Genomic DNA, 23,847 nt, shown 5'->3' with positions numbered 1-23,847 from the left:
GAGACAATGTTTACTTTGTTCCAGTGCTGAGCATAGGGCTTATGATATAAGCACTCATTTATGAATGAGGGAAATATAGTTTAACCATTTTCTAGGGAGTTTTGAAGTCTTTTAATACCAAGAGTTTTTGTATTATAATCATTAAGTAGAATTTAAAGTTTTCAGATTCTGTCTTTCAGTTAATATCTGTGACATTGAAATTCTCATTTTATCTCCCCATTATTTTTATGAGGAAGGTAGAGTAAGCACTATTACTTCCACTGTACAGAAAGAAAAATAAAGGCACAGATTGGCCCACTTGACTAGCCAAAGTTCCATGACAGTAATTAGAAGCAAAAGGAAGCCTAGAACATGGATCTCCTAACTGAGCAATGCAAGAAATATTTTTAAATTTTGCATTGTGTGGAATATTAAGCATGTATTTATTCTCAAACATAGATAAAAGAAGAAATTACAATACAGATGGATCTTATTACAGTTATTTCCATAATATCAATGCTAATAACAACATGTTGCATTTGCATAGTACTTTTAAAAACCATAATATCTGATATTTACATTGCTCCTTATTTTAATACCTATATTTGTTATATCAGAACATACTACTTTGTAATTCCAAAGCATTTTCATCGATAGTAACTCATTCAATTCTTGCAAAAATCTCAGTGAGGTTAAAGATATTTACAAATTGATAGTAGAGGCTTGAAAAGTTAAGTGTCTTGAGCAAATTTACAAGGCTGGCCAATAATAGCATTAGAACTAGCAGCACCTACGTCACCTGACTGTAGAATATATACAGTTAGATCATTGATAAATCCAGTATCAACACCAATCTCTTACAAACCAATAAAATAGCTATGAATTACTTTTTAAAAAGGAAAAGTGTCTGCATATTACTATTCCACAAAATACTCTAGGAAGTAATGATTATGATGGGGTCATATTCCTTATTCTTTGCATGAAGTAATTCTCAAGGAACTGGAATGATTTTTCAAAGGCAGTTATTACAACTGACTGGAGGTAGAAGTACATAATGGGCACTTAAATATAGCTCAGCACTTTTAATTATTTTTTAATGATCATTTCAATAATTTTCCAAGGAGATCTGGCATAATCAACGAACCAAAACTTCCACGATTTCTTGCATATTTCTAGACTAATTTAAGCTTTTCGTGCAAGTTTAATTAGCATTCAAATGAAGTAGACTTTCCTCAGAGAACAAGGTCTGACAGCATGTGCAAAATAAGATCAAACCAAGCTTTTGTGGTTGGTTTATGTGCTAATTTGGAAGTGTAGAAATGCAAGAGCTTCATGTAGAGTAAGGTAACCCTTAGTGAGAGAGCACTTCAAATTTTCAGAGTTCCTGTGTAGAAGAATATATCCAAGGCTATTAGAGACATTCTGACACTCAAATTAATTCTTACAATTAATTCTGGGAAAATTCCCAAATAATCTTTGAAACAGTTCAAGCTACCCACTCAATATGTTTAGGAGTCATCTTGAGGAATAGGCAGGTCAACAAACTTAGTCCCAAACCCTGACATTTCTTCAATTGTTAAGGCAACTGACAATAGAATGAGTTTTTTTCCTTCCTGTTTCCTACAATGATGTGTGAAAATGATAAGCAAAAACAAAGCTGAATTCAACAACTTTTCATCTCTGTCAATATCTACTATGATTAAATCCTCCTCTCTTAAAAACAAAAACAAAGAAATGTGGCAGGTAGTCTCATTTCTGTCTTCTCGTTTCTGCCATTTCCCCTATTTATTCCTTTCTTTCCCTCATTTGTGTTCACTGATCTGTTTTTATTATTGAGTGATGAATGTATGTGAGGAAGGAATTAGAAATGAGAAAGCTGTATGTACTCTGCATTTCACACTTTGTTAAGCAAATTTGCACTGCTTAGGGGCATGGGTACTAAAGTTTCTATGAGTTATCTCAATTTCCAGTCCCTGGTGCTATTGGAACAAATTGAAAGGCCATTTTGGTGCATTAAGGCCATGTCATTCCAAATGTACCACTGCCCTAAAGGGGTCCTTAAACTGAGCTGTGGTTTGTATTTCCCATTTCAATAAAAATGATTTCATATCACCAGGGTGCCTACTTTTAACTTGGACTAATTTGTGTGGGATTGCACACACACACACATAGATACACACACACACACACACACACACACACACACACATACACCACATCTTTATCCATTCATTAGTCGATGGACATGTGGCTATTGTTGATAATGCTACTATAAACACAGGGGTGCATGTGCCTTTTTTGAATCAGTATTTTTTATCCTTTGGGTAAATACCTGATAGTGTAATTGTTGGATTTTAGGGTAGTTCTATTTCAAACTTTTTGAGGAACCTCCATACTGTTTTTCCCCAGTGGCTGTACCAGTTGGCTTTCCCACCAACAGTGGAAGAGGGCTCCCTTTCTCTACATCCTTGCCAACATCTTTTGTTTCCTGAGTTGTTAACTTTAGCCATTCTGACAGGTGTGAGGTGGTATCTCATTGTAGTTTTGATTTGTATTTCCCTGATGATGAGTGATGTTGAACATCTGTTTTTGTGTCTGTTGGCCATCTGTATGTCTTCTTTGGAAAAATGTCTATTCATGTCTTTTGCCCATTTCTTAACTGGATTATTTATTTTTTGGGTGTTGAGTTTGATAAGTTCTTTATAGATTTTGGAACTAACCCTTTATCAGATATGTCATTTGCAAACATCTTCTCCCATTCTATAGGCTGCCTTTTAGTTTTGTGGATTGTTTTCTTCACTGTGCTGTTATTTATCTTGATGAAATCCCAATGGTTCATTTTGGCTTTCTTTTCTTGCCTCCATATATGTGTCTAGTAAGAATTTGCTATAGCTGATGACAAAGAGGTTGCTACCTGTGTTGTCCTTTAGGATTTTGATGGTTTCCTGCCTCACATTTAGGTCTTTTATCCATTTTGAGTTTATTTTTGTGTATGGTGTAAGAAATTGGTCTAGTTTTAGTCTTCTGTATATTGCTGTCCAATTTTCCCAACACTATTTGTTGAAGAGACTGTCTTTTTTTCATTGGATATTCTTTCCTGTTTTGTCAAATACTAGTTGACCATGTAGTTGAGGGTACACTTCTGGGTTTTCTATTCTGTTCCATGGATTTATGTGTCTGTTTTTGTGCCAGTACCATACTGTCTTGATGACTACAGTTTTGTAACATAGACTGAAGTCTGAACTTGTGATGACTTCAGCTTTGTTTTTCAAAATTGCTTTGGCTGTTCAGGGTCTTTTGTGGTTCCATACAAATTTTAGGATTGTTTGTTCTAGCTCTGTGAGAAATGCTGGTGGTATTTGTACAGGGATTGCATTAAATATGTAGATTGCTTTGGGTAGTATCGATATTTTAACAACATTTGTTCTTCTGACCCATGAGCATGGAATGTTTTTCCATTTCTTTGTGTCATCTTCAATTTCTTTTATAAGTGTTCTCTAATTTTCAGAGTACATATCTTTTACCTCTTTGGTGAGGTTTATTCCTAGGTAACTTATGGTTTTTGTGTAGTTGTAAATGGGGTTGATGGCTTGATTTCTCTTTCTGCTTCTTCATTATTGGTGTATAGAAAAGCAACAGATTTCTGTATATTGGTTTTGTATCCTGCGACTTTTCTGAATTCGTGTATTGGTTCTAGAAATTTTTTGGTGGAGTCTTTTTGGGTTTTTCCACATGGAGTATCATATCATTTGTGAATAGTGAAAGTGTGATTTCCTTGCTGATGTGGACGCATCTTATTTCCATTTGTTATCTGATTGCTGAAGCTAGGACTTCCAGTACTATGTTTAACAACAGTGGTAAGAGTGGACATCCTTGTCTTGTTCCTGACAGTAGAGGAAAAGCTCTCAGTTTTTCCATTGAGGATGATATTAGCTATAGGTCTTTCATATATAACCTTTATGATCTTGAGGTATGTTCCCTGTAACCCTATTTGGTGGAGGGTTTCTATCAAGAATGGATGCTGTATTTTGTCAAATGCTTTTTCTGTATCTATTGAGAGAATCATATGGTTCTTATCCTTTTTTAAAAAAAATTATTATTAGTGTAGTATATCACATTGATCTATTTGCAACGTTCAACCACACCTGCAGCCCAGGAGCAAATCCCACTTGGTTGTGGTGAATAGTTAATTCCTCTAATGTACTGTTGGATTCAATTTGCTAGTATCTTGTTGACAATTTTTGCATCATCATGGATCATTAAAATTTATTGATTTATCATCATGGATGCAAAAGGAGAAAGGAAATTCTCCTTTTTAGTGGGGACTTTGGTTTTGGAATGAAGGTAATGTTGGCTTTGTAGAATGAGTTTGGGAGTTTTCATTCATTTCCATTTTCTTGAGAAGAATAGGTATTAAATTTGAGAAGTTTGAGAATAATAGGTATTAAATCTTTAAATGTTTGGTAGAATTCCCTTGGGAAGCCATCTGGCTTTGGATTTTTGTTTGTTGGGAGATTTTTGAGTACTGATTTTTGAGTACAATTTCTTTGCTGGTTGTTGGTCTGTTCACATTTTCTATTTCTCCCTGTTTCAGTTTTGGTAATTTGTATGTTTCTAGGAATTTATCAATTTATTCCAGATTACCCAAATTATTGGCATATGATTTTTCATGATAATCTCTTGTAACTGTTTGTATTTCTGTGGTGTGGGTTGTGATCTCTTCTTTTTCATTTGTGATTTTATTTATTTTGGTCTTTTTTCTTTTTGATAAGTCTGGCTAGGGGTTTATCAATTTTAATAATTCTTTCAAAGAACCAGCTCTTAATTTCATTGATCTGTTCCACTGTTTTTTTGTTTGCCGGTTTGTTTCTATGTCATTTATTTCTGCTCTAACCCTTATTATTTCCCTTCTGCTGGCGTTAGGCTTTATTTGGTGTTCCTTTTCTGTCTCCTTTAGGTGTAAGGTTAGGTTGTGTATTTGAGACATTTCTTGCTTTTGAGGTAGGCCTATATTGCAATATACTTCTCTCTTAGCTGTGCCTTTGCTCCATCCTGAAGGTTTTAGATTGTCATGGTTTCATTTTCAGTTGCTTCCATGTATTTTTTATTTCTTCTTTAGTTTCCCGGTTAACCCATTCATTCTTTAGTAGGATGTTCTTTAACCTCCATGTATTTGTGGTCTTTCCAAATTTTTCTTGTGATTGCCTTCTAGTTTCAGGGTTGTGGTCTGAAAATATGCATGGTATGATCCTGATATTTTTGTACTTGCTGAAGCCTGATTTGTGATCCAGTATGTGATCTATTCTGGAGAATGTTCCATGTGCACACAACAAGAATGTGTATTCTGCTATTTTAGTATTCTGAATATATCTGCTAAATCCATCTGGTCCAGTGTGTCATTCAAATCCATTGTTCCTTGTTGATTTTCTGCTTAGATGATCTGTCCGTTGCTGAAAGGGTGGGTGTTAAAGTCCCCCACTATCATTGTATTATTTTCAGTAAGTTTCTTTATGTTTGTTATTTATTGATTGATTGATTTTGGTTCTTTCCAGTAGGGGGCATAAATATTTACAATTGTTATGTCTTCTTGTTGGATTGTCCCCTTTATTATGGTATAGTGCCATTCTTCATCTCTTGTTACAATCTTTGTCTTGATGTCTAATTCACTCCATATAATTATTGATAAATATGAATGTAACCTGTAAAGTCATTATTTCTGGAGATTTTCTCTGTTCCTTTCTAGTCTTTGTAGCTTTTGTTCTTTCCCATTCAAAGAGTCCCCTTTAATATTTCTTGCAGGGCTGGTTTAGTGGTCATGAACTCCTTTAGTTTTGGTCTAGGAAACTCTTTATCTCTCCTTCTATTCTGAATGACAGCCTTGCTGGATAAAGTATTTTTGGCTGCATATTTTTCCCATTCAGCATGTTGAATATATCATGTTGCTCTCTTCTGGCCTGCCAGGTTTCTGTGAAGAGATCTAGTGTGGACCTGATCTGTCTTCCCTCGTAGGTTTGTAATTTCTATTCCCTTATTGCTCTCAGGATTCTTTCCTTATCTCTGTATTTTGCAAATTTTACTATGATATATCTTGTGTTGGTCAACTTTTGTTGATTTTTATGGGAGTTCTCTGGGCCTCCTGGATTTGAATGTCTATTTCTTTCCCCATATTAGGGAATTTTTCAGCTATAATTTGCTCAAATAAACCTTTCTGCCCCCCTTCCCTCTCTTCTTTTTCTGGGACTACTATGGTGAGAATGTTACTATGCTTAATGAAGTTGCTGAGTTCTCTAAGACTACATTTGTGATCTAATATTTTTCTTTCCCTCTTCTTTTCAGGTACATTATTTTCCATAATTTTACAGAAATCACTTATTCATTCCTCTACTTATTCCATCCTTGTCATTACCTCCAGTCAGTTTTGCATCTTGGTTATAACATTTTTCCTTTTGACCTGATTAGTTTTTAGGTCTTTTATCTCTGCAGTAAGGGTCTCTCTGACTTATTCTATCCTTTTCTCAAGCCCAGCTAGTATCCTTATGATTGTTGTTTAAATTCTTGTTCAGGCATATTACTTATTATGTCTATTTTGATTAGCTCCCTGGCTTTGACTCTTTTTGTTCCTTCTTTCGGGATGAATTCCTCCATCTTGGCATTTTGTCTACATCTCCATGTTTTGTGTATTACAAAAGCCTTTTTCTGGTCCTATTTCCACTAGAGCTGAGGCTGTGCAGCACTGTATGATCAATAGAGCTAGTGCATGCATGGAGGAGGATAATGGGGGATGGAGGTTGTGTTTTCTTTGCTGCTGTTCCTTCCTTGACTGATTAAAAAAGCCACCTGCATTTGGCTCAGGTCATGATTTCATGGTTGATGAGTTCAAGCCCTGAGTCCAGCTTCTCATTGACAGTGGAGAGACTGCTGAGATTCTCTCTTTTCCTCTCTTTGTCCCTCTCTTGCTTGCTCTCTCTGTCTCTCTATAAAAATAAGTAAATAAACTTAAAAATAAAGGAGTTGCAGAGCACAGGGGGACAGAGCTTGGTGTAAGAGGCTCAAGCCTCTGTTGTGTGCTCTGTGATGATAGGAGGTGTGAAAAATGGCATCAGCCCACTCTTTTCCCCAGAGAGCAGAGTTTGTGCCCATTGCTCCTCAGACAACCCTCACAGAAGAGTGAACAATCTCCCTTCTTGAGTCTGAGGCTTCTGTCTGATCCCTGTCTTCATCCTGTCTGTGTCTGTGCCTTCTGCCTGCCTGGTAGTGCAATGCTCCTGTGTTTTATCTCAGGTGCGTGGCTGAGTTTCAAAACACCATTTTAGGGACCCAGTGCAGCATGGGCCTGCACTGATCCCTTGGGGGATGGTCTCACCATGCTTTGGCTGGTCCAGTTTGTCCCAGAAAAGCAGTCGCATGACTGTGCAGGGGTTTGGATTTTATGGTAAAGTATAAAACTGGCATCCGGGTTAGCTGTCAATAGAGGAGTCTCTGCTTGTATGCTAATGAATGGAGTAACTCAATGGCACCCACCAGCTCTTTTGTCCCCTGACAGGCAGTGCCGCCTGTCCCAAATGCATTCCAGGGAGGGGAACTGTCTATTCCAGTGTGACCTAGGGGATCCTCAGAGCACGCTGTCCACTCCCAGGACTCTTCTCTCCTTGTCCACAGGAGCACCACTACACCTGCCAGGCTTGACCCTAGCAATGGTGCAGATTTCTAAAACTTTAGACTTTCAGGTCTACTGCTTATAAAAACTTGTGATAATCAGCCTAGTCAGTGGTTTTGGGGAAGTTTTTTGTTCTGTGCAATCCCCTGTGTGCTGCTTTCTCTTCCTGTCTCTCTCTCTCTCCTCTCTCTGTGATCAGGGCTGTTTTCCCTCTGCACATCTGCAATTGTTTTCTCTTCCAAATCACATCACTGCACCTCCTACCTTCCTGGCCTCTTTTCTCTCTCTAGTTGTGCAGTTTGTTCTCAGTCCTCAGATCAATTTCCTCGGTGTTCAGAATGATTTGATAATTAAGTAGCTGTGTTTGAGGGATGAGGCAGGCATAAGGTCCTCCTACTGCTCTGCCATCTTAACTTCTCCACTGAAGTGAGCACATTTCACCGTTATACATTTAATTTTATTTCACTTGTTCATTGTTTATATCTTCCATCAGGCCAGTGATTCTCAACTTTGGCTGCATTTTAGAATCATCTGGGAGCTTTTAAAAAAATACTGATATGTGGGTTCCATTCTGATACACTGAATTGTTTGGTATAGAGCCCAGACTTCTAATTTCAGTAAATTCTGATGTATACTGAATTGAAAAGCCCTGCACTAGACTCTAAGCCCCTGGAGAACAAGAACCATCTTTCTTGCTGTTGATTATACCCAGTAATCAGCATGGTGCCTGGCTCATAGTGCTAAAAAACAGTTTTTGAGTTTTTTGAATAAATGATACTAATGTGTTCTAACTTTTGACTTATTGTAGTTCTCTGCACTTCCTCGGTAGAGAGGTTTTTTTCTTTCTGCCTTAGCTCATGATAATTTTTTCCTTTATCTGGAATGCTTATTTCTTCTTTCTCTTGGTGTATGTAAATTCATTTTTTTAAGGAATTGGCTTAAATACCATCTTCTCCAGGAAATGTTGTCAGTATCTTAGTGGGACCAGTGTCCCTACTCTGTGTCCTATAACACTTTGTGCTTATGTCTACTATAGCACTTAATAAATTATTTTAGAATGACATAAATGCTTCTCACTCTCACTTGCTTGTGAACTGTCCAGGGTTTTGGATCATTTCTCATTTCTTTAAACTGCTCATCCTTCTCTACTTTTTATATTTATTATCGATTTAACCACTGATTTAGTCTCTCAAGATATAAAATCCAAAGCCAGCATTCCTTCTCTTCTCCCTTAAGTTAGAAATCAGGGACGTGCAAAAATGTTCACTGTAGAGTTATTTATAATAGCAAACATTTGAAAGTTGATTAGAATATATTCATAGAGTATAATATTATGTAGCTTTAAAAATGAGGTTGTAGAAGATTACTGAATAGTAAATAAAATGTTCATATGATATACAATTACATGACAAAACATAAGTGCAGCATGATGTCAATTAAAGATCTTTAAAAAAATTTTTTTTAACAATTATTCATTTTTTGATAGAGACAGCATGAGTGGGGGAGGGGCAGAGAGAGAGGGAGACACAAAATCTGAAGCAAGCTCCAGGCTCTGAACTGACAGCACAGAGCCCGACGTGAGGCTCGAACCCATGGACCTGACCGTGAGATGAAGACCTGAGCTGAAGTCGGACGTTTAACCAACTGAGCCACCCAGGCGCCCCTGTCTGATGTCAATTTTATAACAGAATATTTATCTACATCAATCAGTATAAAAAGATAGGTTGGAATATATGAATAGTGATTATTTCTGGGTGGTGGAATTTTTGTCTTTATGTTTTTATGTGTTTTCCATTTTAAAAATAATAGCACGTATTACTTTTGCAATCATAAAAATCATAGTAAAATTGAAAAGAATGTGGCATTAATTATCCATTAATTGGGTGAGCGAAATGGAGGTAACTGATATCTTGCTGAAGACATAAAAAAGGCAGAATCACCTTTCACTTCTATAGCTTTTTTCTCCACTTTAAATATTTGGCATTAACGGGGTGTGGCTATTGATTTACATTTATACAAAGCAACTTTTCACACTACCCACACTTATACCCTATAAGTAATGAAATCCATATTGTCTTGTTCCATTTTGAACTCTGAGAGAACATTATTCTTTTATAAAACTGTGTATCATAATTATTCCTATACTATGGAATTCAGCCTGGAAATTCTGTTTAAACTAAGTTTTTGACCTATGTCTGAACCCCTTAAATGCACTTATTTACTATTTGTGCATTTGAAAGATAGCATGCACTCACCTTTTTGCAGACAAAGTCACCAGGTAAATAAACAGTGGATTTCAATCTTAGCAACATGTCATATATCATTTGTGTATCACAACCCTAAAGAAAAAAATAACAAAAAGAAAAATAATTTTTACAGACACAGCTACAAAGACAACATTCCAAATAACTTTAAAAGGATATGAAAATAAATAGTAATAAAGATCGTCTGTGTTAACACTAAAACATTAATTGCCAATGAATATGGATTTGTTTTGACCTAAAATTTAGAAAAAAAACCCAACCCAATAGTTTGAATGCAAGACTTTGGATCCCTGGTCAGATAGATTTGGGTTCTAATCCTGTCTCCACTACCTATTGCTATGGAATCTCTAATGTCCTCAGTTTCCTAACCTGTTAAATGGATACTAATTCACAATGATAAAATTTTAGTCATGTAAAACTTAACATAATGATTAACTAATGATGGATATTAATGATTAAGATAATATAAGCGATAATAATTGGTTAATATTAAGATTGACAGATAAAAATCAAAATCTGAATATTTTTATTTTTTATAACATCTTTAATACTTTTGTTAAGTATTATTATTTAACTGTCAAAGCTTCTATGTCTGTCTTTACCGACTTATTTATCTTCTTAAAGGCAGAGTATCTGTATATAATAGATACAAAAGCAGTACCTGTTGAGTGAATGATGTTCATATCCACTTTAATAGTGTAAGAGACGAATTTGATTTGTTAGGATATGTGTCTAGATTTGTGGTGTGCCCAAAGAATTATAATTTATTGGGACACTTGGGTGGCTCAATCGGTTTAAGCATCTGACTCTTGATATCAGCTCAGGTCATGATTGCACAGTTTGTGAGACTGAGCCCCACAACCAGGCTGTGCATTAACAATGTGGAGCCTGCTTAGGATTCTCTCTCCCTCTCTGCCACTTGTGCTTTTTCTCAAAATAAATAAACATTAAAAAAAGAATTATAGAGAGAGAGGGAAGATGGCGGCGTAGGAGGACGCTGGGCTCACCGCGCGTCCTGCTGAACACTTAGATTCCACCTACACCTGCCTAAATAACCCAGAAAACCACCAGAGGATTAGCAGAACGGATTCGCCGGAGCCAAGCGCAGACGAGAGGCCCACGGAAGAGGGTAGGAAGGGCGGCAGGCGGTGCGCGCTCCACGGACTGGCGGGAGGGAGCCGGGGCGGAGGGGCGGCTCGCCGGCCAAGCAGAGCCCCCGAGTCTGGCTTGCAAAAAGCGGAGGGGCCTGACGGACTGTGTTCCGACAGCAAGCGCGACTTAGCGGCTGGGAGGTCATAAGTTAACAGCTCTGCTCAGAAAGCGGGAAAGCTGGAGGACAAAGGGAAGGAGAGCCGCTGAGCCCCCGGACGACAGAGCTCAGTTTGGTGGGGAACAAAGGCGCTCGCCAGCGCCATCTCCCCCGCCCATCCCCCAGCCAAAATCCCAAAGAGAACCAGTTCCTGCCAGGGAACTTGCTCGCTCCGTGCAAACACCCAACTCTGCGCTTCTGCGGAGCCAAACCTCCGGCAGCGGATCTGACTCCCTCCGGCTGCCACAGGGCCCCTCCTGAAGTGGATCACCTAAGGAGAAGCAAGCTAAGCCTGCCCCTCCTGCCCCTGTGCACCTTGCCTACCCACCCCAGCTAAGACGCCAGATCCCCAGCTTCACAAGCCTGGCAGTGTGCAAGTAGCCCAGACAGGCCACCCCACCCCACAGTGAATCCCGCCCCTAGGAGAGGGGAAGAGAAGGCACGCACCAGTCTGACTGTGGCCCCAGCGGTGGGCTGGGGGCAGACATCAGGTCTGACTGCGGCTCCGCCCACCAACTCCAGTTATACACCACAGCACAGGGGAAGTGCCCTGCAGGTCCTCACCACGCCAGGGACTATCGAAAATGACCGGGCGGAAGAATTCCCCTCAGAAGAATCTCCAGGAAATAACAACAGCTAATGAGCTGATCAAAAAGGATTTAAATAATATAACAGAAAGTGAATTTAGAATAATAGTCCTAAAATTAATCACTGGGCTTGAAAACAGTATAGCTGACAGCAGAGAATCTCTTGCTACAGAGATCAAGGGACTAAGGAACAGTCACGAGGAGCTGAAAAATGCTTTAAACGAAACGCATAACAAAATGTAAACCACCACGGCTCGGATTGAAGAGGCAGAGGAGAGAATAGGTGAACTAGAAGATAAAGTTATGGAAAAAGAGGAAGCTGAGAAAAAGAGAGATAAAAAAATCCAGGAGTATGAGGGGAAAATCAGAGAACTAAGTGATACACTAAAAAGAAATAATATACGCATAATTGGTATCCCAGAGGAGGAAGAGAGAGGGAAAGGTGCTGAAGGGGTACTTGAAGAAATCATAGCTGAGAACTTCCCTGAAGTGGGGAAGGAAAAAGGCATTGAAATCCAAGAGACACAGAGAACTCCCTTCAGATGTAACTTGAATCGATCTTCTGCATGACATATCATAGTGAAACTGGCAAAATACAAGGATAAAGAGAAAATTCTGAAATCAGCAAGGGGTAAACGTGCCCTCACATATAAAGGGAGACCTATAAGACTCGTGACTGATCTCTCTTTTGAAACTTGGCAGGCCAGGAAGGATTGGCACGAGATTTTCAGTGTGCTAGACAGAAAAAAATATGCAGCCGAGAATCCTTTATCCAGCAAGCCTGTCATTTAGAATAGAAGGAGAGATAAAGGTCTTCCCAAACAAACAAAAACTGAAGGAATTTGTCACCACTAAACCAGCCCTACAAGAGATCCTAAGGGGGACCCTGTGAGACAAAGTACCAGAGACATCACTACAAGCATAAAACATACAGACATCACAATGACTCTAAACCCATATCTTTCTATAATAACACTGAATGTAAATGGATTAAATGCGCCAACCAAAAGACATAGGGTATCAGAATGGATAAAAAAACAAGACCCATCTATTTGCTGTCTACAAGAGACTCATTTTAGACCTGAGGACACCTGTAGATTGAGAGTGAGGGGATGGAGAACTATTTATCATGCTACTGGAAGCCAAAAGAAAGCTGGAGTAGCCATACTTCTATCAGACAAACTAGACTTTAAATTAAAGGCTGTAACAAGAGATGAAGAAGGACATTATATAATAGTGACAGGGTCTATCCATCAGGAAGAGCTAACAATTATAAATGTCTATGCACCGAATACCGGAGCGCCCAAATATATAAAACAATTACTCATAAACACAAGCAACCTTATTGATAAGAATGTGGTAATTGCAGGGGACTTTAACACCCCACTTACAGAAATGGATAGATCATCTAGACACACGGTCAATAAAGAAACAAGGGCCCTGAATGAGACATTGGATCAGATGGACTTGACAGATCTATTTAGAACTCTGCATCCCAAAGCAACAGAATATACTTTCTTCTCGAGTGCACATGGAACATTCTCCAAGATAGATCATATACTGGGTCACAAAACAGCCCTTCATAAGTTTACAAGAATTGAAATCATACCATGCATACTTTCAGACCACAATGCTATGAAGCTTGAAATCAACCACAGAAAAAAGTCTGGAAAACCTCCAAAAGCATGGAGGTTAAAGAACACCCTACTAACGAATGAGTGGGTCAACCAGGCAATTCGAGAAGAAATTAAAAAATATATGGAAACAAACGAAAATGAAAATACAACAATCCAAACGCTTTGGGATGCAGCGAAGGCAGTCCTGAGAGGAAAATACATTGCAATCCAGGCCTATCTCAAGAAACAAGAAAAATCCCAAATACAAAATCGAACAGCACACCTAAAGGAAATAGAAGCAGAACAGCAAAGGCAGCCTAAACCCAACAGAAGAAGAGAAATAATAAAGATCAGAGCAGAAATAAACAATATAGAATCTAAAAAAACTGTAGAGCAGATCAACGAAACCAAGAGTTGGTTTTTTGAAAAAATAAACAAAATTGACAAACCTCTAGCCAGGCTTCTCAAAAAGAAAAGGGAGATGACCCAAATAGATAAAATCATGAATGAAAATGGAATTATTACAACCAATCCCTCAGAGATACAAACAATTATCAGGGAATACTATGAAAAATTATATGCCAACAAATTGGACAACCTGGAAGAAATGGACAAATTCCTGAACACCCACACTCTTCCAAAACTCAATCAGGAGGAAATAGAAAGCTTGAACAGACCCATCACCAGCGAAGAAATTGAATCGGTTATCAAAAATCTCCCAACAAATAAGAGTCCAGGACCAGATGGCTTCCCAGGGGAGTTCTACCAGACGTTTAAAGCAGAGATAATACCTATCTTTCTCAAGCTATTCCAAGAAATAGAAAGGGAAGGAAAACTTCCAGACTCATTCTATGAAGCCAGTATTACTTTGATTCCTAAACCAGACAGAGACCCAGTAAAAAAAGAGAACTACAGGCCAATATCCCTGATGAATATGGATGCAAAAATTCTCAATAAGATACTAGCAAATCGAATTCAATGGCATATGAAAAGAATTATTCACCATGATCAAGTGGGATTCATTCCTGGGATGCAGGGCTGGTTCAACATTCGCAAATCAATCAACGTGATACATCACATTAACAAAAAAAAAGAGAAAAACCATATGATCCTGTCAATCGATGCAGAAAAGGCCTTTGACAAAATCCAGCACCCTTTCTTAATAAAAACCCTTGTGAGAGTCGGGATAGAAGGAACATACTTAAAGATCATAAAAGCCATTTATGAAAAGCCCACAGCTAACATCATCCTCAACGGGGAAAAACTGAGAGCTTTTTCCCTGAGATCAGGAACACGACAGGGATGCCCACTCTCACCGCTGTTGTTTAACATAGTGCTGGAAGTTCTAGCATCAGCAATCAGACAACAAAAGGAAATCAAAGGCATCAAAATTGGCAAAGATGAAGTCAAGCTTTCGCTTTTTGCAGATGACATGATATTATACATGGAAAATCCGACAGACTCCACCAAAAGTCTGCTAGAACTGAAACATGAATTCAGCAAAGTTGCAGGATACAAAATCAATGTACAGAAATCAGTTGCATTCTTATACACTAACAATGAAGCAACAGAAAGACAAATAAAGAAACTGATCCCATTCACAATTGCACCAAGAAGCATCAAATACCTAGGAATAAATCTAACCAAAGATGTAAAGGATCTGTATGCTGAAAACTATAGAAAGCTTATGAAGGTAATTGAAGAAGATTTAAAGAAATGGAAAGACATTCCCTGCTCATGGATTGGAAGAATAAATATTGTCAAAATGTCAATACTACCCAAAGCTATCTACACATTCAATGCAATCCCAATCAAAATGGCACCAGCATTCTTCTCGAAACTAGAACAAGCAATCCTAAAATTCATATGGAACCACAAAAGGCCCCGAATAGCCAAAGTCATTTTGAAGAAGAAGACCAAAGCAGGAGGCATCACAATCCCAGACTTTAGGCTCTACTACAAAGCTGTCATCATCAAGACAGCATGGTATTAGCACAAAAACAGACACATAGACCAATGGAATAGAATAGAAACCCCAGAACTAGACCCACAAACGTATGGCCAACTCATCTTTGACAAAGCAGGAAAGAACATCCAATGGAAAAAAGACAGTCTCTTTAACAAATGGTGCTGGGAGAACTGGACAGCAACATGCAGAAGGTTGAAACTAGACCACTTTCTCACACCATTCACAAAAATAAACTCAAAATGGATAAAGGACCTGAATGTGAGACAGGAAACCATCAAAACCTTAGAGGAGAAAGCAGGAAAAGACCTCTCTGACCTCAGCCGTAGCAATCTCTTACTCGACACATCCCCAAAGGCAAGGGAATTAAAAGCAAAAGTGAATTACTGGGACCTTATGAAGATAAAAAGCCTCTGCACAGCAAAGGAAACAACCAACAAAACTAAAAGGCAACCAACAGAATGGGAAAAGATATTTGCAAATGACATATCGGACAAAGGGCTAGTCTCCAAAATCTATAAAGAGCTCACCAAACTCCACACCCGAAAAGCAAATAGCCCAGTGAAGAAATGGGCAGAAAACATGAATAGACACTTCTCTAAAGAAGACATCCGGATGGCCAACAGGCTCATGAAAAGATGTTCAGCGTCGCTCCTTATCAGGGAAATACAAATCAAAACCACACTCAGGGATCACCTCACGCCAGTCAGAGTGGCCAAAATGAACAAATCAGGAGACTATAGATGCTGGAGAGGATGTGGAGAAACGGGAACCCTCTTGCACTGTTGGTGGAAATGCAAATTGGTGCAGCCGCTCTGGAAAGCAGTGTGGAGGTTCCTCAGAAAATTAAAAATAGATCTACCCTATGACCCAGCAATAGCACTGCTAGGAATTTATCCAAGGGACACAGGAGTACTGATGCATAGGGGCACTTGTACCCCAATGTTCATAGCAGCACTCTCAACAATAGCCAAATTATGGAAAGAGCCTAAATGTCCATGAACTGATGAATGGATAAAGAAATTGTGGTTTATATACACAATGGAATACTACGTGGCAATGAGAAAAAATGAAATATGGCCTTTTGTAGCAACGTGGATGGAACTGGAGAGTGTGATGCTAAGTGAAATAAGCCATACAGAGAAAGACAGATACCATATGGTTTCACTCTTTTTTTTTTTTTTAATTTTTTTTTTCAACGTTTATTTTTGGGACAGAGAGAGACAGAGCATGAACAGGGGAGGGGCAGAGAGAGAGGGAGACACAGAATCAGAAGCAGGCTCCAGGCTCTGAGCCATCAGCCCAGAGCCTGACGCGGGGCTCGAACTCACGGACCGCGAGATCGTGACCTGGCTGAAGTTGGACGCTTAACCGACTGCGCCACCCAGGCACCCCATATGGTTTCACTCTTATGTGGATCCTGAGAAACTTAACAGGAACCCATGGGGGAAGGGAAGGAAAAAAAAAAAGAGGTTAGAGTGGGAGAGAGCCAAAGCATAAGAGACTGTTGAGAACTGAGAGCAAACTGAGGGTTGATGGGGGGTGGGAGGGAGGAGAGGGTGGGTGATGGGTATTGAGGAGGGCACCTTTTGGGATGAGCACTTGGTGTTGTATGGAAACCAATTTGACAATAAATTTCATATATAAATAAAAAAAAAGGATTATAATTTATCTATTATGATACGGCAAAGAAGAATTGACAGATGCTTCAAAAATGTTTTTACATAGTGATTTTGAATCTTTTGCTTTCGCCAAATATTGTTACTTATTTTTCTCTCATAGCTGTTTTCCTTTTGTGATTGGTCCTGCCCATCCCTTAGGGAAACTATTATTTTGCAGAAAACTAGTCATAGTCAGTAGCAGAGGAATGAGGAGGAGACACAAAGGGCGTAATCCCAATTTGTGGATTGGATGATCATTCTTTTAGCAATCACGAGTTTTCCATAATGACACGAGTCTTTTAGCAAACACTTGACCTAGATCCATCTGAAATTTAGACATCGGGTTTGCTGAATGATAAGGAAAGTTAATAATTTATGATTGAAGTATCTTCATGTAGCCATTGGTGAGGAGCATTCAAATGAATGTGAAGTTAGAATTTTAAAAACTTATGTGAGAAAGTATAGCTTTTGGTTATCCAGGATAGAAAAAAAGGCCAAGGCCGACAAGAATACCTTAATACAGCCCAACAAAAATTGATGAAAAGCTGCTATGAGCAAGCTTTTTTACATGCCCTTGGAGCTATGAAAGATGAAAGAGAGTAAGCTAGTTGGGATGATGTTTTAAGTAAACAGAAAAGCTGTTATTGATGATCGAAGTGAATCATGTTATGAGACATTCCAGTTAAATATCTATAAAACTTTTAAAAGGAGGGGCAATTACAACTTCCAGGGAGTGGGGATAAGAGGGTAGGGAAGCATCAAGAAGTTGCTCATATGGATAGCACAATTTGAGTCAGTTGAAGAGGAGTATAATTTGTATTTGCAAAAACACAGAAAGGTTTTTATATGTAAAGGAAAATTTGCCTTTTCTTACCATGTTATGTATTTTTTTGTGCAACATATATGATTTTTATTTATATTTGTTTTATTCCTACCATGTCTCATAGGTTATCATATTTACTAAAGCAAATGACAAACATTAATTTCTCTCTAAATATTGTGCTTATTTTGTTTTTAGTAAAAATTATCCAAATATATGGCTCATATACCTGATTTATTTTAAAGCTGTCATTGGTTCAGAGTAATTTCATTTTGTAAACTGGTGTTCTGATCACTCAGAACTCTTAAAAACACATACAAACTTTGGATTCATCTTAGGATCTCTCCCACTAAAGAAAGTTCATGTTCCTGATGTTTTAGAGAAAATTAATTAGAAATATATTTCAAAGTTCTTAAGCTTAAACATGTTTGGACTATCATTGCAATGGAGCTAACTCTCAATTATTCATATTCATGGATAAGAATAACACTGTAAATAATCAGAAATAGAAGATCTAAACAAATCCGCTTACATTTATTTTCATATGTGCAATCTGAATATTTTGGCATTAAGTTTTACAATCCTAATTATAATTTTAGGCCAAAATTAAGTTTTCATTCCTTGAGAAATTCCTACTGGAATGAACTTTCATGAAAATTCCCAGCTGTACTATATAATATTCATAGGAGTTATTAATGATTTTAAATGTTTTCCTATAACCATAATTCTTGTTCTATAAATGCACAGAGATGTGTGTGCAGTATTTTTTTCAGTACTGGAAAAATTGGAAACAATATAATGCCAATCTGTGGACAGATAAAAACGTTGAAGATTTGTAAGTTGGATTACCATACAGTGGTTAAAATAAATAATTCATATCTCTGTATATACAGATATGATTGAACTCGACAAAAAATGTGAGCTGCACACAAAAGTAAGGTGTAGAATATATTCAATATGACTCCAGCTATGAGAAAGTTACACAAAATAGACCTTGATGTTTATATAAAGTAAAATTATAAAAATGAGGATTAGATGGATACCCTTGAAATCATCCTAATGGCCACCTCTGGGAAGGGGAGGAGAATGGAATTGGGGAGAAGAATGGATGAGATGTCAGCTTGACTTTTATTAATTTTAATGAAAAAAAGTAAAACACACATCCTGAGATCGTTTGTAGGAACAGAATGTCCTTTGAGGAGGAATACGTTTCATCTTTTCTTTCTATCCTTCAGGTTAGCTCACAGGCAGAAAGCACTAATAAAGGAAACCCAATCCATGAAAGTGTTAGACCAAACTAGGAGATAAGCTCTAAAATAGATAAGCAAACAATTATTGTTTTCCTCAGTCGAAATGTGCAAGTGCTTACAAGAATAACTTTTAGCTTATAGTTTCGATTTCCTCAAAGAAAAACATCTGAACTGTTATAAATATGAATTTTTATTAACACATTTGCATAGAATATGTATCAATTTATGTAAACGGAACATAGCAGCTGTATGTAATAAAAACTTACAGTTTACATTTTATCAATGAAGTGATTCTGTTTCCTAAATGCTTCATGGACAGGTGCCACTGGCCTTGGGGCCGCTGTGATCTAGAACTAGGTCCTTCTCATCTGTACTTAGACGTAGCTAATGAAATTTGCATTATGAAGTTGTTATAGTTTATGTATATGAGAACAATTATCCCCACCCTTTGAAAATGATTATATTCTTGGGATACACTTTGTTCCACTATTGTGTATAAAAAGAGTTACATCCCAGGGCTACTGTTTTCTTTCTTTGTAATGGCAGCTCCATTTCTTTTATAGAAGCCATTAGGAAATTTTCTGATTTACTGGAAGTGAGAGCACAGTCATTGTTTCATAAATGTACTTTTTTCTATAAAGTAAGAGTACCTGTATAAGTATCAACATTAACATTATATTAATAACGTTTGTATTAAATTTTACTATTTTCTTTTCTTTACTGGTTTTATTCTTTCAACCTTCCTGTGATGCCTGTCATTAATTAATTTGTTATTACTCCTGGTTATTGATGAAGGGACGGAGGCTCAGGAAGTCTATTGACTATTTCCCTAAGGTCACACATGCAATAGATGTCAGAGAAAGAGAATCACCAGTGTGTGTGTGTGTTGTTGTTGTCTTTTAAATGTATCTTCTGAGCAACTGAGGACTGGATATGTGTATTATTCACTTTTGTACCCCCAATGTCTCACCAGTATTTGGCGCATGCTAAGCACTAAATACACATGGGCTGATGTATAAAATGAAGTTGTTAGAGATTATTCCATTTGCAACAATGGGAAATTCAGTGCTATATGAATATGTGCCACAGATTTGAATAAATATTCTGGAGATCTGGACAGAGTTAGGAGAAATTCTATTTTTATTTTATTCAAAATATAACATATAGATTAGATGGTGGTTCCTGTACCCAGAAAGTTCTTTTAATAATGGTAAGCTCTGAACACAACTGAAAAGCTGGTAACATTTATTTTTGGAATGACTACTTTCTCAGTCCTGTAGGATGCCTCCAGTTCTGGGCTTATTCCTGCTTAAGTTCTTTGAAACAGAACTTAAGATGTTATCAGTAATTTATAACTCACTGTGACTTTAAGTCATCCTTAAGTATAAACAATAGTTTTCCTTGGGCTTTTCTCAGCTCAGACTTATTTATTATAAAAGGAAATGCTTTGTCCCATCTTAAACTCCATTCTTATTAAGCAAGTGATGGGTGATATGTGTAGAGCAGGGAGTTCTAAATCCAGTTGCCCATGCTATTGACTATGCCAGTCATGTACTTATTGGCAGCTGTTGGAAGCAATGAAGTCAAATGTGATAATAATTTGCAAGTTACTATGTCATAACTTTTTGAGTTCTAAGTCATGTTGGACCCAACCCTATGCTCAATATTTGCAAACACTTGTAAAGGTCACGTCCATCAAGTGTTCCTTGAGAACTGACAATAATTATATTTTTTCTGAGCTTCAGTATCACATAGTCAAAGTGGGAAAGTCACAAGTTGAGTGAAACCCTGTGGATAAATCCAATCCATCTTCCTATGTTCAAGCAGGGCCACATGAAGAAGATGATTTTACCAGTGTAGAAACTCATGTGTGATTGAATCAGTTTTATTTTTCAGTTAGTAATATGGTAATAATAACATAGAAGAATTTACTATGTGGCAGTAATTGATATAAGCATTTCATGTTTTGAGTCACTTCATCATTGCACAACCAAGGGCGTTATTATTTAGAATTTCCCCACCTTATTGAGAGTCACTGGAGACTAAGGAATATAGGGGTATAGTATCTGGAGTGCCCCACTAATGCTTTAGACAGAGTAACTGTTCAGGGTGTATAGTTGAATGGAATTCATCTGGGTCATAATCTCATTGTGGAAAATACTTTAAAAAGTCTAGCAACAATACCTTATTACTGATACCACCAGGGTAAAAATATAGCTAAAAAAAATGAAATGTAGTAAGTCTAATTGTAATGCTCTGATTTGAAACCCTTCAGAAAAAATATGTGGTGGCGTAACTGCTTAGGATGTTACTACTGTGGGGTCGTGTGATTGGTAGAAATAATGGTGTCATTTCCATTCTGTTCCTGACTCAGTCTGTCACTCTCATAGAAAACTCTTCCCCTGCATCTTTCACCCCTGAAGCCAAAGCCTTTCCAGGCCTCGCTTGCCTCATAATCACAATGAGTCATGGGTCCCAGTGAGGTGTCCTGTTTGGGATCAGTTCTGCAGTTTTACTTTAGCAGCAAATAGTGAGAAACGGTGTGCTTTCCTTGACAGACTGGTGGTGCCTACATTCTCATTTTGGTATCTCTGGATCCCTGATTTCTTACTGTTAAGCTCTGTTTCAAAGAGATAAGATTTAAATTCTGACCACTAGGTGGAGCAATAGAACTTTTATTAAATTCTCTCTGATTGATGGTAATTTAGAGTTAGAGGCAAAATGTGATTTCCCTAGCATTTTATTTGATAAAATATATTTAAAAATCGTAATCAAAATAATAGATCATAAGAAAGTAGAGAAAACTGCCCAACCTTATAGAAATGATGTGTTCCTTATTAGCTTAATACTTGAGCTTGGGCTGTAATAACATGCAATCTGCAGGGAAGAGAGCCATTTTTGTGAAAAAATTAAAAAAAATATTATGACTATTCATCTCTAAGCTCTTTAGAAACTCTGAAAACACCATGTATAAGAAGCAAATCTTACTAATTAGCCACAACTGATTGAAGCAAAGTTTTAGTAAAATCCTGTTACTCTCATTCTATTTGCCTTGACTGAGAGAAAAAAGAACCACATGAGATTCAGGGTTTTTTCTTAGGAGGATAGGAAAGTGTGTGTGAATTTAGGTATCTGGGTGTGAAATTGATGTGCTAATACTAATTATGTGAAATTGCTGAAGAATTGCCATGAGCCAGCATTGTTTTTTGCCCCTAGGAAAAATTTCTCTGGTTCCTCAGCATCTTATCACTTATCCAACTAAGGTTGCTGGGGAATTGAAAACCAGCATCATAAATGGGTTAAGTTCATAGACTGTGGGGTAAGAAAAATCTGTGTTCAAGCCCTCTCTCATTGTTTTGAGATCTATGGCCTCAGTCAGGTAAGTAATTTGCACTTTCTGTAAAATGGAGATACTAATAAAACATTTGTTAGAGGTGTGTTGTGAGAATTAACTGACAGAAGCAGATAATACAGTGTAGTACACAGTCAGAACTCAATAAACAGCAGCTATTATTATTTTTGAGAAGACACATGTATCAATTTTCAAATTTGGCATTAGCAATAGCTTGGTTTCTTATCTTTGACTTGATTATATTACATATAGTTCTGACAGTGCTTGGGGACCCTGATGGTTAATTTTATGTGTCAATTTGGCTAGGCCATGGACTTCTCAGATATATAGTCAAACACCAAATGTTACTGTGAAGATATTTTTTGGATGAGATTAATATTTAAATCATTAGGTTATGAGTAAAGTGTGGTATACTCCATTATATGGGTGTGACTTATTCAATCAGTTGAAGGCATTAAGAGAAAAAAAAGACTGAAGTCTTCTGAGGAAGACAGAATTGTGTTTCCAGACTATTTTTGGACTTGAGCTGCAACATTAACTCTTCTCATGGTCTCCAGCCTGCTAGCTTGCCCTGCAGGTTTTGAAGTTACCAACCCTGATGATTATATTAGCTAGTTTCTTACAATAAATCTGTCTCTCTCTCTCTCCCTCTCTCTCTCTGCATATCTTATTGGTTCTATTTCTCTGGAATATCCTGACTAATGTAGAGGCCATGAAAGAATTGGGTATAGCAAGGTTTATGGTAACAGTAATGAGATTGAAGGATCAAAAACAATATGGACAATTTTCATGTAATGTTGTTCATATTATGATTTATAATACTCCATTATTATATTACTTTTGCTAAAGCATTACAACACTCACTGTTCCACTAATATGTAAACAAATTTCACAAGGCTAAAAGGAAAGGAATATAAGCACATTTGTGTTTTTTGCAGTTTTAAAGAAATTTGAATATAACATAAAATTAAAGCAACAGATACATGTATTTTGAAAAAACTCGAAGCAAGGTTATTTAGCATAGAATCATTCCCTGCAAACAAATTCTACTAGATCTGTATCCATTGTCAAATGTACAAAATGGAGAAAAGTCCATATGAAAATTTTGACTGAAGGCCCAAGAAACAAACTTAAAATATCCCTGAAGTCATCTTAAAATAAATCTTCGTAAGTTAAATGATTTTCAAATACTTTTTATTTCCTCTAATCTGGAAGATTGAAAAGACACAAAACATGCCTGCTAGCCTCCAATCTTGGTGCCGGATCTCTCTCTCTTTTTTCTCTGTCTCTTTTTCTCTCTCTTTCTGTTGGCCTGCCTTTTAAAGATATGGAAAATTCACTTTCAGGAAGAATTCAAGGTATGGAGGTTTTCAACAGTTGACAGTC

The 23,847-nt window shown here is 37.4% G+C and overlaps 1 protein-coding gene across 3 annotated transcripts in view; it reads right to left on the bottom strand.

Moving 5' to 3' along the window:
• The window catches only part of CNGB3 (cyclic nucleotide gated channel subunit beta 3), a 162,017-nt gene that overhangs the window by 28,643 nt on the left and 109,527 nt on the right, over positions 1–23,847 (bottom strand). For all 3 annotated transcript variants that reach the window (XM_040487445.1, XM_040487446.1, XM_040487447.1), the window contains one exon: positions 9,892–9,975. In XM_040487445.1, coding sequence (XP_040343379.1) covers positions 9,892–9,975 — 84 coding nt within the window. The remainder of the gene's footprint in view (positions 1–9,891; positions 9,976–23,847) is intronic.

The sequence above is a fragment of the Herpailurus yagouaroundi genome, unplaced genomic scaffold, assembly GCF_014898765.1.
Source record: "Herpailurus yagouaroundi ecotype Mexico unplaced genomic scaffold, PumYag 165, whole genome shotgun sequence".
NCBI classification, from domain to species: Eukaryota; Metazoa; Chordata; class Mammalia; order Carnivora; family Felidae; genus Herpailurus; species Herpailurus yagouaroundi.
The sequence above is the reverse complement of the archived record's forward strand: the minus strand, read 5'-3'. Positions and strand labels throughout refer to the sequence as shown.